This window comes from Geotrypetes seraphini, chromosome 11 (assembly GCF_902459505.1).
Source record: "Geotrypetes seraphini chromosome 11, aGeoSer1.1, whole genome shotgun sequence".
NCBI lineage: Eukaryota > Metazoa > Chordata > Amphibia > Gymnophiona > Dermophiidae > Geotrypetes > Geotrypetes seraphini.
This window is the reverse complement of record NC_047094.1, coordinates 5,247,162-5,259,762: the sequence shown is the minus strand read 5'-3', so window position 1 is coordinate 5,259,762 and position 12,601 is coordinate 5,247,162. Positions and strand designations below refer to the sequence as shown.

At 41.1% G+C, this 12,601-nt stretch overlaps 2 protein-coding genes across 6 annotated transcripts in view; one reads left to right on the top strand and one right to left on the bottom strand.

The window, feature by feature from the left end:
• The first annotated feature begins 2,713 nt into the window (after positions 1-2,713).
• Positions 2,714-6,317, top strand: FAHD1 (fumarylacetoacetate hydrolase domain containing 1). 3 transcript variants are annotated; one of them, XM_033962539.1, is made up of 2 exons: positions 2,714-2,787; positions 4,171-6,317. In XM_033962539.1, exon 2 carries the CDS (start codon positions 4,255-4,257, stop codon positions 4,918-4,920), a length of 666 nt encoding a protein of 221 aa, XP_033818430.1. In that variant the 5' UTR covers positions 2,714-2,787; positions 4,171-4,254; the 3' UTR covers positions 4,921-6,317. The 3 variants fall into 3 exon arrangements, with proteins under 3 accessions (XP_033818430.1, XP_033818429.1, XP_033818431.1); XM_033962538.1 differs by having other exon boundaries at positions 2,739-2,945; XM_033962540.1 differs by lacking the exon at positions 2,714-2,787 and adding an exon at positions 3,809-3,854.
• A 148-nt stretch (positions 6,318-6,465) lies between these two features.
• MEIOB (meiosis specific with OB-fold) overlaps positions 6,466-12,601 on the bottom strand; it is a 53,680-nt gene continuing 47,544 nt past the window's right edge. For 2 of the 3 annotated variants that reach the window (XM_033962535.1, XM_033962536.1), the window contains 3 exons: positions 9,995-10,184; positions 8,348-8,434; positions 6,466-6,905 (listed from right to left, as the gene is read on the bottom strand). In XM_033962535.1, coding sequence (XP_033818426.1) covers positions 6,789-6,905; positions 8,348-8,434; positions 9,995-10,184 — 394 coding nt within the window. In that variant the 3' untranslated portion in view covers positions 6,466-6,788. The remainder of the gene's footprint in view (positions 6,906-8,347; positions 8,435-9,994; positions 10,185-12,601) is intronic. The other variant, XM_033962537.1, reaches the window with a different exon arrangement.

Below are 12,601 nucleotides of genomic sequence, written 5' to 3'. Positions count from 1 at the left end.
TTTCAGCAAAGTATCCCACCTCGTCTCATGGGCAGAGAGCTTTTGAGTGGTGGTATCCATAGATTCTCCAAAGAGCTCATCACCCAGGCAGGGAGCATTGGCAAGGCGGTCCTGGTGGTTCACATCAAGGTCGGAGACTCGGAGCCATGCCAATCGTCTCATTGCTACAGACATAGCCATGGCTCGGGATGTGAGTTCAAAAGTATCATAGATGGACCGGACCATGAACTTCCTGAGTTGTAGGAGACTGGAAGTGCATTGTTGAAATGCAGTAAGCTTACGGTCAGGAAGATACTTTTGAAAAGAAGAGACTTGCTGAATCAAATGTTTCAGGTAAAAAGAGAAGTGAAACGCATAATTACCTGAACGGTTGGCCAGCATTGCATTTTGGTAAAGTCTTTTACCAAATTTATCCATGGCCTTGCCCTCTCTGCCAGGAGGGACAGAGACATATACACTAGAGCCTGCCGATTTTTTGAGGGTGGACTCCACCAGCAGAGATTCATGGGGCAGCTGGGGTTTGTCAAACCCTGGAATAGGAATCACCTTGTAAAGCGATTCCAGCTTCCTAGGGGCTCCTGGAACAGTGAGAGGAGTTTCTAAATTTTTGTAAAAAGTTTCCCTCAAGATGTCATGGAGGGGTAACTTTAAAAATTCTTTCGGAGGCTGGTCAAAATCCAAAGCATCAAGAAATGCTTTGGAGTTTTTAGAGTCAGACTCTAGAGGGATGGAAAGGGTGTCCGACATCTCCTTAAGAAACTTGGTGAAGGACGAGTGCTCTGGCTTACCAGCAGGATCCTGCACCGATGTAGCATCCTCCTCCGAGGAATAATCTGCCTCGGTACCGAGGGGGTCATCAGAATCATCCCACAAATCAGGGTCCCGTACCGATGACAGACGGCCCTGAGAAAGTGGGGTAGAAGGTTCGGTATGCTTGGTTTTGCGTACCGATTTACCAGACCTCATGGACACCGTACCGGGTGACTGTACAACAGTACGGGTGTCAGAGAACGGCACCGGCTCCGAAGTCGAGTAAGCAGTGCGTCGAAGAGACTTCGGTTCCGCCGAGAGAACAGGCATAGAAACAGATTTTTGCGGTGCCGACAACGTCAATGCCGACAAAACAGGCTGTTCGACGATCGGCACCGAATGCTCAGTAGGTACCGACACTGGAAGGCTCGGAGTCAGCAGAGCCGGGAGCAAGTGTTGTAACTGCTCCTTAAGCTGGACCTGAAGAATGGATGCTATTCTCTCATCCAGAGACGGTCCCGATGGCACCGGTACCGCTTTTTTCTTGCTCGGTACCTGCGGTGCAGCTCGACGCTCAGGCGAAGTCGATGCCGATGAAGAGGCAGTGACTTCAATAGGAGCGGAGCGTTTGCGAGGCCGGCGCGCAGTCTGCAGGACTTGGCTCACTGCTTGTTCGACTGGCGGGCTAAGGACAGTAGGGGATGACTTCTTAGCCGGCTTACCTACAGGGTGCGACACCGAGGATGGATCTTGCGGTGTCGAAGTCACCGGTGCCGATTTGGAGGAAGATGATGGTGTCGATGCCGGGGGAACTTCCATGGTGGCACCGAAAAGAATTCGCTGTTGAATTTGGCGATTCTTTAGAGTTCTCTTTTGGAGAGAACTGCAGCGGGTGCACGTTTCTGCCCTATGGTCCGGACCCAGACACTGAAGGCACCACTTGTGCGGGTCGGAAAGTGAAATAGGACGTGCACACCGCTGACACTTCTTAAAACCCGGTGAAAGGGGCATGAAGGGAAAAACGGCCGTAGCAAAATCGAAGCCGAGGCTTCGATGGTGCCAACAGGCCCCGCCAGGGCTGACCGGAAAAAAGTCGAAAAAAATTGACTTTTTTTTTTTTAAAATAAAAGAAAGAAACGATAAGGTGAATAAATCACGACAAGAAAATAACGCGCGAGTGGGAAGGCGAGAAAAATTTGAAAAAATTTTCCAACAGCAGTTGGAACACGCATCTTCTTAGCTCCGCGGAAACGAAGAAACTGGGGACCGCGCGCCTCTGTCGGGCGGGAAGGCACTCGCGCGTGCGCGGTGCGGCCTACTAGAACTTTCAAAGTTCTTAGAGTGCAATCACTCTAAAATTGTCCGTACCGGGGCTCCGTCGGTGCCGTCACCCATCAGTCAAGAATATGCTGCCTGCTTGTCCTGGGATAATCTAACTAAGGAAGTGGTGCAAATGTAAGCATTAGCTCCGGGATGCTGGAGATCCCTGGTGTGTCACTATCACTGCTCTGTGTAGGCAGAGTGAACAAACACATTTCTCAGTCTGAGCTTAAGTACAGTAGACATTTCCCTGCCCAAGAAAGCATACAGTCTTATACAGACATTAGGCTCTTGTGCAGAACATGCTGGAAATTGAAGACAATATCAGAATGCTGGAATTGAAAATGCCAGAGGATCTAGTGCCTACATGAACTGACAAATGCCAGAGACTTGTAGAACTAATATGTAACATGCAGCTTGAGTTCTGTGAAAGAAATGTAGCATCAGTAGCAAATGTGCTATGCTCTAAAAGTCCGATGTAAATGTTTTGCCAATGTAAGTTCCCAGTTGAATAGGACCTTTAACTTGACACTTCTACATTTTATCTGGCAGAAAGGTTTAGAATAATACAGCAGTCTGCCCACCAGCTTTTTCCTACTTCAGGGGCTTTAGCATAGCAGGTTTAAAGGGCCGTCGGGAGGGGGAGGAGCCTCAGTGCAGGGCGGAAGTGCTGCTGCCTTTGCTGTTCGCTCTGTTTGCAAGCTGGCTCGGCTTTAGGTAAATAAAATGCTGCTGGAAGTCGTTTACTAGCCAGATTTGGTGTACAGTCAAATGCTTCTCTTGGCTGTCAGAACTTTGTTAAAACCATGAGACTCCGAGGACTGAAAACTAGGCAAGAGGTTTTCCTTGGAGGCTTGTAACAGCAGGAGGCTCAGGTATTGTTTAAGGTGGAATGTGCTTAGGGTGAAGCGGGTGCAGCCAGCTGGAGCTGCCGTGAAGAGCAAAAGAGTGTGGGTGGTATGGAAGGGAGAATAAGAGAATGGGCCCACCCAGTTGCCCACCACAAATGGCTTGCAGGTGGCTGCTGTTATCATGAGCTAAATATGATAAAAGGAGCTATTTCATGTGTTTCTCGATATTTAAGTATTGACCTGTTTAATTATCAGGATTTCAATACTGTTAAATGAGGATCGTGGGGTGTTTTTTTGTGTTTTTTTTTTTTTAAACCTTATTCCTAAATGGGCAATCCAGGGCTGCTATAACATGGTCTCCGTTTAAAACACAGTAAGATCTATACCTATATTCTATGTACTGTATACTGCAAAATGCTTTTTCTAACAAGCACTGCCAATATTGCATGATATAATCTAACTGCCTCAGGTTCACTGACTGTGTGCCAAGTCTAAGTTTGTAGTTTTGTGTTTTTCTTCCTTTCCTTTTGTGCCTTATAGATATGTTATAATTCCTAATGTTTACTCTCATACCTCTCTAGCTCCATTTCTGTTTTATGTATCTTGTAAATTATTTCATCTCCCTTGTATTTTATATAATTGTAAACCACATAGATTTTCTCAAGGTATTTCAAATGAATGTAAGTGTAAGGCAATCTGTTGAATCATGAGGCCATAGGTCACAAATTTAAATGCAAGTGCAGAGTTCAAGGGAAGTTATACTTAGCAGACTGTTCTTTATTCACCCTCATGAGAAAGGTAAACAACAGCTTTCCCACAATCCTAAGGAGTTAAAACACAGTCATGAAATGGACTGTGGCATCCTGGGAACCTCTTGTGGGAGAAGAGAGGGAGCAAAGCGACTGCAGGAAAGAGAGGTTCCATCTGAGGCGGGTTGGTAATTAGGAATATTCTGGCCCAGGGATTGCTAACATCACAAATTGGCATACAGTGTTTGGTTAAGAACTGATGAATAACTAGAAGCTATGCGGCATGGTTATTTGATTTCTGAACAAGTCAGTCTTTCACTTTGTGTTGGCCAGCAGCTGAAGTGTACCCCACATCTTACGTCTGTGTAGGAATGTGTCTTCAAATAAGGGCAGCTATATTGAGATGAGTTCTGATTTGTAAGCAGGATTGCCTGTTGAAGACAGATTAATAACCTTATTCTAGGAATGCATGGCGAGTCTGACCTGTCTTATCTTTTTAGAAACCAACAAGGTCAGTGTGTCACCACATTGTACAGTACACCTGCAACAACACAGCCAAAGAAGAAGAGGGTGCTGAAAACCTGATGGCATCTTCTCGAAATCTGACCAGGTTTTGGGACTGGGGCAGGAAGATCATCTGTGTGGGAAGAAATTATACAGAACACGCCATGGAGTTAAATAATACCATCCCGACTGAGCCAGTCCTCTTCCTGAAGCCTTCGTCTGCTTATGTGAGAGAGGGAGCCCCTATTTTAATTCCGTACTATAGTAGCAATTTACACCATGAAGTAGAACTGGGGGTGGTGATTGGGAAGTCGGGGAAGGCAATTTCCCAGACAGTTGCAATGGACCATGTTGCAGGCTATGTGTTGTGTCTGGATATGACAGCCAGAGATATACAGGAGGAGTGTAAGAAAAAGGGCCTCCCTTGGACTTTAGCCAAAGCCTTTGACACATCCTGTCCTGTTAGTGACTTTATACCCAAGGAAAATATACTAGATCCACACAATATAAACATATGGCTGAAAGTAAATGACAAAGTGAGGCAGGAAAGTAATACTTCTGCAATGATTTTCTCTATCCCTTACCTCATTAGTTATATTAGTAATATAATAGCCCTGGAGGAAGGGGATCTCATTTTGACAGGCACTCCAAAAGGAGTCGCTGCTGTGCAGGAGAACGATGAGATGAAAGCTGGTATTGATGGTATTCTCAGCATGAAGTTCACTGTGAGGAAGCAATCGCACTGAAAGTGCACTATGGGAACATGAATAAACTTGCTAAAAAGAGATGATTTTTCATTGTTGACCAAATGACATAGAAACATAGAAAAGACGGCAGAACCGAGGTAGAAAAAAGAACCAAGGTAGAACTAGAATCAGTTACAATAGCTCAAGAAGTAAAGCACCCCTGCAAGCTCAAACAGGAAAATTATTGCTGCTAAGGGATTCCATCATCAGGGACATTAACCTTGGAATGTAGTTTAAGACGCTAAAAATAGTGTAATGTCTTTCAGGATCCTCAGCTACCAAGAGCACCCAGCAAATACCAACTATAATTTATTTTTTTTCAAAGTCTTTATTCAATATGGGGGGTCAGGATTTTATAATTTTATTAAATATTTAGATCAATAATAAAGAATATTGTATATGAGCTTTGTGAACACATAGGTTATAGTTGGATTGGGAGGGAATGGGTTAAAAATTTTAATGTTGAATATGATAGAGATTCAAGTGTTGTATTCAATTCAATTTAACTGTTATCTATTGTTTCACTTGTGGTAAGATGTAAAATGAATAAAGATTAAAAAAAAACAAAACAAAAGTCTTTATTCATTTTTCATCTTACATCAAGTACACAATATTACATCATTTAAACTTATACACATCACTTGACTTTCTTTCTATTATCTTAAATACATAAATTTATTTCCTCCCCACCCACCCTTCCCACAAATATTTTAATCATAAATTTCGTAAAATATTACATTCTTATCTAATCTTATCTTATCTAATACCAACTATAATTAAAGAAGAAATTAAGGATTCGAACACTTATTATCTACCTCTGAAGAAGCTCTCTTCCGAGGCCCAAGTGTTGATTGTTATAGGTGAATCTGTTCAAATGCTGTTTCTCAACCCTCCAGTCAATATTCTGGCCCAGGGATTGCCAACACAAATTAGCATCTAGTATTTGGTTAAGAAAGTTTCAGGATTACTAAATGTAAAAGAATGACGATGTATATAAATCTCTCATACATACATACAGAGCTGCACATTTGTTTTATGCATATTCATTATAATAATCCTGAAAACCTGACCAACTAGGTGTGCCTCCTGGAGAGGGATGAAGCACTGTGCTAAAAGGAAATTTTCTGTCATGCAGAACCTTTATCAAGCCACAGGGTGTCACTGTTGTCCTCCATCATACAGTAGCTGATGATCACTGAGGCAGGCTAGTTTGAGATGGGGGGGGGGGGGGGGGGGCAGAAGTGGCTTATTGCAGTTTATTGACTTCATTTTTGTTTCCAATGTTAGGATGCCATTTTATTTCCTTTCATGTTATTTACATACTTTGTTTCAACAAAATAATATTTTAATATGCATTAAATCAATATTTTTCCATAAATATATGGATGCACACAAAAGATATTTGCTTATGGTTCAGTTTTTCTTGGAAGACTGTACTTGAATATTCAACATCATTTTACAGTATAAGGATAAGGTTTTTTTGTAATATGCAGAAAATACAAACAAACCCAAACAAACAAGTCCAGTTCAAGCACATGGCTATTTGTAAACAAAGGCTAGGTTTATTTCTTCCAGAAGTATTTTGCAATAAAAATGGTTCTAGTTCATTTAAACTTGTTCTGCAGCTGTTCCACCTCTACCAAGTGGAAAGGCCAAAGGAGTCAGTAATTATCCTCTTCTGTAAACTGAACCCATTTACCTAAAGTCTCCATTAGATATTACTTTTATAAATGACTTTTATGTATACATAAAACAAAAACTTTTGGAAATCCTAAAAAGGCATTTACTAGTGCAACACACATGCATATTATTTATAGCAGGTACCATTTCATACTAACAATGAGAGGTAACACACTTTACTAAATCTCTCAATTACAAATATTTCCTGGTCTGGACATACTCTGATTAGCCTCTACTGGATCTGCAGTTTTGCATGACAGCAAAGTCACTCTTAATCCATTTCTTCCACTGGGAGACAAAAACATCTGTAAAAGGATGAAAGATTATGAAAACAAGAGCCAGGAGACCTGGTGTCAACGAGCAGATTCACAGATCCTTCAGCTCTACCTTCTGATTACTGCATTCTACTTGAGGTCAAAGGGCAGCTCAGGCCTCATTAAGCACAGTTACTTACCATAACAGGTGTTATCCAGAGACAGCAGGCAGATATTCTCACATGTGGGTGACGTCACCCACATGTGCTAATATGCTACCTGCTTGTCCTGGGATAATCATCATACTTGCAATTTTTATAGGGTTACCATATGGCTCCAGAAAAAAAAAGAGGATGGATTGAGACATCCGGGTTTTACATCCATTGACAGCAATGGAAATAAAACCCAAATGTCTTAATCTGTCCTTTTCCTAGTCATATAGTAACCCTATGCATGCATAATTTTATTTGTACACACTTGTACTGTAAATCCTGTGATAGCAGTTTTTAGTGACTGAACCTCAAATATTTTATGACTACTGCAGGGCCAGCCCTGCCACTAGGTAGAGGTTCTCAAAACTTGTCTTGGGGGTCCCCCAGCACAAGTTTGAGAGCCACTGTCCTAGAGTAGTGGCAGGAATGTGATGAAGTATATTTAAAACAAACCGGAGAAAATCTTTTTTTCACACAATGTGTAATTAAACTCTGGAATTCATTGCCGGAGAATGTGATGAAATCAGTTAGCTTAGCAGGTCTAAAAAAGATTTAGATAAATTCCTAAAAGGGAAGTCCATAGGCCATTATTGAGATGGCCTGGGGAAATCCACTGCTTGTTTCTAGGACAAGCAGCATAGAATCTGTTTTACTACTTTGGACCTGGGTTGGCCACTGTTGGAAAAAGGATACGGGCTTGATGGACTTTTGGTCTGTCCTTGTATGGCAATTCTTATGTTCTTATGTGAACCAAGTCTAGGACAATCGAGCCATTGTGACATCACTGCTGAGGTTGGCTCTTAGGCATTGGTGGAATGAGGCATTATGACATCACAATCTCAGCTCTGGAATGTTGCTACTCTTTGGTTTTCTACCAGGTACTTGGGACCTGGGTTGGCCACTGTTGGAAACAAGATACTGGGCTTGATGGACCTTCAGTCTGTCCCAGTTTGCAGCATATCAAATAAAGTAATTGTAACTCTTATGTTCTTATCTCTTCCCATTTTCCTTCCTCCTGTCACTGCAGCAGTTAAAGAGGATTCAGTACCTTTGCAGGGCCCACTGCCTCTGACTCTGGAAGACAGAGCATGGCAGCAGCAACAAGAAATGAATCCTGGAAGAAGGAAAGGGAGGAGGGGATAAGGAGGGAAGAGGAGACATGCTGGGAGTGGTGTTGTGCATGGCTGAATGTTTGCCTAGTTTGTCTCATACCCTTGGACTGGCCTTGGTCATGGAGTAAGTGTATAGTCTGATTTAATAATGTCCACTGAACATACTAACTTTCAAATAGATTTTGCTACGTTCCAGTAGAAGAGTCCATTTTAGTGCTGTCTTCTGTTCTTCTGTTAGAGTTAAGAATTGATCTACCTAGATAATGTATTAGAAATGTAAAATTAGTAAGCATTCATTGACACTATTTTTTCAGAAGTACAGCTTTTTCCTCATCTAAAACAATAATGAAAAAATTGAGTCGTAAATCAATTTATTGAAATAACTGGCCGGACTGGATAGGCCACCAGTTTTTTCTGCTTCAGGTACTAGGTTTGTCAATATGTAAAACCAAATATCAGTTTTGTGGGTTTAAAAAAAAAAAATTAAACTAAGCCTAAGGGAACACTAATTCTAAGTAAACACTGACATAAAAATTGCCAAATAAAATCAGAACTAAGTCCTATTAGGACTTCCAATGCCGACCTGGCTAGATTCACAAAGGGCACGGATCAGATCCGATCTAATCCATGTCCGGGGGTCTGTTTCACAAATCGCCCTCATGCAAATGTAGATGGTCTGCGCATGCTTAAAAGCAGCGTCCTTTTTTTTCCTTTTCTTTTTTAAACTGGTTTTAAAACTTTTTTGTGAGCCTGTGGTTATAACCCGCTTTAAACCTGCGGGTTAAAACCACGGGCTTGCACTGTGGGAAGGGCAGGAGAGATTCGGGGCAAGTTGGGGTGGCAGGCAGGAAGATTTGCAGGAGAGAGCAGGAGATTTATTTGAGGCAGGCAGGAGATCGGGGCTTATAGAAGAGAAGCAGAACATAAGAATAGCCTTACTGGGTCAGACCAATGGTCCATCAAGCCCAGTAGCCCGTTCTCATGGTAGCCAATCCACGTCACTAGTACCTGGCCAAAACCCAAGGTGTAGCAATATTCCATGCTACCGATACAGGGCAAGCAGTGACTTCCCCTGTCTTATTCAATAACAGACAATGGACTTTTCCTCCAGAAACTTGTCCAAATCTTTCTTAAAACCAGCTACGCCATCTGCTATTACATCCAGAGCTTAACTATTCTCTGAGTGAAAAAAAATTTTCTCCAATTGGGCAGAAGAGTGGCAGAAGGCAGGGCAATTGGAAAGGACTTGAGCGACTGGTCCTCAGCAGTCACTTTTTTGTGATCGGCCAGCCCAGTCGGTGCTGTAGGGTTTTGGTTAGTGAATTGCATCCCTGCCTACTTTGCATGTGCGGATCGGAGGATGGTCGGCAGAGAGGTAAATGAATCAGGCCGGAGTAAAATTGAATCACAAAGGGGTTGCAAACCGATCGGTACATGATCGGTTTGCTTAGTGAATCTAGCCCTTAGGCAGGTTTTTGGATGTTCTAAAGTTCTGATTATACCCCTCAGTCTCATACCATTAGATCACCTTTACTGAACTGAAAGGTTCTGATACTGTTTATAGTTAAGACAGAGAAACCCTTTGATAATCACCCCTGAACTACGAGTAAACACTTATTTGACCCTTTTTAAAAATTGCATTCCATGTGGGGAAAAGATGGTGTTGGGAAGGGAGGGGCTGGCAAAATCAAACCATGAGATTCCACTTGCAAAGTAATTTGGGTACAACACCTCATGCTGCACTCTGACCAGACAATTTAGAAAAGGAAATTCTGTGAGGTTGAAAAGTATCCTGCCAAGTTTTAATGTTAATTACCTTGCAACCTAGTGCTTCCTGAGCTACGTTACCAGACAGGTTGCAGGAGTGAAGAGTACCAGTGTGATCCGTGAGATCCACTTGCAAATCAAAACTGGTGATAACAGACTTATTAGAATCTGAGGACATATCATTACAGAAGCAGTAGGTACACGTGTTTGATTCATTAATTAAACGTCGGCATCTTGAACTGTAAGACACAAAGAAATCAGAAGATTAGAAGATCTCTAAGATTTTGGTTGCTGTTTTTGTTGGGTTTTAGTCCAGTAGTTTCCTGCTCCTCTTTTGGGCTTCCAGCTCAACCAAAACCAGTTTACATGTTCAACCCTATTTCCTCTTTCTGTCTATCCCATAGTGCTCAGCAAAGGACCTGATACTTATGCAGCCTGAGTCTGGTGCTTCCCTGTGTGCTTTGAATGTTCCTCCAAAGCATCCGGCTCCAACTGACCCAAGGAGCAACAACAATTTAATGAATTCAGTGACCCAAACAAAAAGTGATTCAGTGTAATAGTTTGTCTTACTTGATAATTTTCTTTCATTTAGTCCCAACAGACCAGTCCAGAACTTGAGGATTGAGACAGAGAAAGAAAGTACTTCTGCATGATTTGCCCCCCCCCAAGGGGGACCTTATAGCTTTAGAACCCTCAGTATTATGTATTTTTACAACCACACTCAAAGTAGTTTACATACAGACAGTGGCGTACCTAGGGTATGTGGCACCCGGGGCCCATCATTTTTTGACACCCCCCCCCCCCCCCTCATGGAAAAATTTTTTTTTTTTTTTGCAATAACCATGAAATGGAATAAATGGTCAGAATAGAAACAGGCAGTGAAAATTTTCTTTTATTGAACCTCATTTATGTAACCATTATTCCAAACATAACATAACATAAATTATGTCGGAATTGTCATGACATCAGAAGTACATATGGAGTAGTTGCAGGTGATGCTTGGGACAGTTCTGATTATGTTAGTTTGGTTTTATGTGTTTTTTGAATAGAAGGGTTTTTATTTCTTTTTTTAAGGTTTTGTAGTTTGTGGTCGAGGTCAATAGGTTGTAGAGTTGGGGGTCAAGTGTTGCAGCTCGAATGGCTAGGAGGTTGTCGAACAGTTTTTTTCTTTTGACGTTTTTGGTTGGAGAGTGTGTGAATGGTGCGTGAGTTCTCCTATGTCTGTTTGAAGTGGATTGAATTATTTAGCTGAAGAAATTAGTTACCCCCCCATTCCACACACATTAATTCTCTTCCATTTTTGTTCCCATTATAAAAAAACACTGATAAGTTCCCAGGAAAAAAATACATTAAAATAAGAAGTGAAAACAAAGGCCCCTACAGATGAGAACATAACATAAGAATAGCCTAACTGGGTCACACCAATGGTCCATCATGCCCAGTAGCCCATTCTCATGGTAGCCAATAGTGCTGCCCGATTCAGAGAAAAATATTTCATTCGATTCGATTCACCCTGTTGAATCGATTTTTCGATTAGATTCACTGTTAATGACACCGCTTTTTAAGTTTAAACAAAGTATAACAATAAATTTCACAACAACAATAAATTTCACAAAGTACTTAAAAATTATTGATAAATTAACACCTATCCCAATAAACAAATCAACTAATCAATCTATATGGATAAACTCCAAGATCAAAATTGGCGGAGCTCAAATCCTTTGGAAGAACTGGATTATTGCAGGCATTAGATCTCTAGACGATGTTATTTCAGAAGGTAAACTGCTGGATTTTTCACAATTGCAAAATAGATTTGGTCTTAATAAAACACAAAGTTTTAAATGGTTGCAATTGAAGCAGGCCATTCAGGTTGGGTTCCCTGAATGGAAAACATTAAATAATCAATATAGTTTAAAGTTCTTATGTTTTCAAGCAGACTTCCTAGGACATCAAGCCGCATTGTGGTATAAATTAATATCTGGATATTTGAACAAAAAACCAAAAAATGGTCTAAGAGATATTTGGAGCATTGAGATTGGACATCAGATTAATGCATCTCAATGGCCACTAATTTGGTCTTGGAGAATGGGATGTACAGTGTCAGCATCTATGAGACAAACTTGGTTCTTCTTATTACATAGAGCTTTTTGGAGCCCTACACGTTTACAAAAATTAGACAGTTCTAAGTCAAATAAATGCTGGCACTGTAATCTAGAACCAGGGACACTAGATCATTTATTGTATCATTGTCCCTATATTAAAACTTTTTGGAATTCAATTTGGCTACAAATCAATAAATTGATGGAAAATCATATTGCAATATCATATGATACAATATTATTTGGAATGATGATGAGGAAAAAAAGTCAAATTTCACCAGAAAATAACAAGCTTTTATTAATTATGACAGGGGTTGCCATTCAGCATATAACTAATAACTGGAAGAATTACAACAACCTAAATTATACATTTTGGTGGAATACAATATGTCATATATTCAAAATGGAAAGAACAATAGCAATACAAAGGGGGACATATGGAGAAATTAGGTTCTTACCTGCTAATTTACTTTCTTTTAGCTTCTCCAGACCAGTAGAGGTTAACTTTACGAATGGGTATATATCTAATCATGACCAGCAGGTGGAGACTGAAAACA

Bases quoted from the DNA above. Each gene is read 5' to 3' on its own strand.
- FAHD1 (XM_033962539.1), top strand. From the start codon at position 4,255: ATGGCATCTTCTCGAAATCTGACCAGGTTTTGGGACTGGGGCAGGAAG.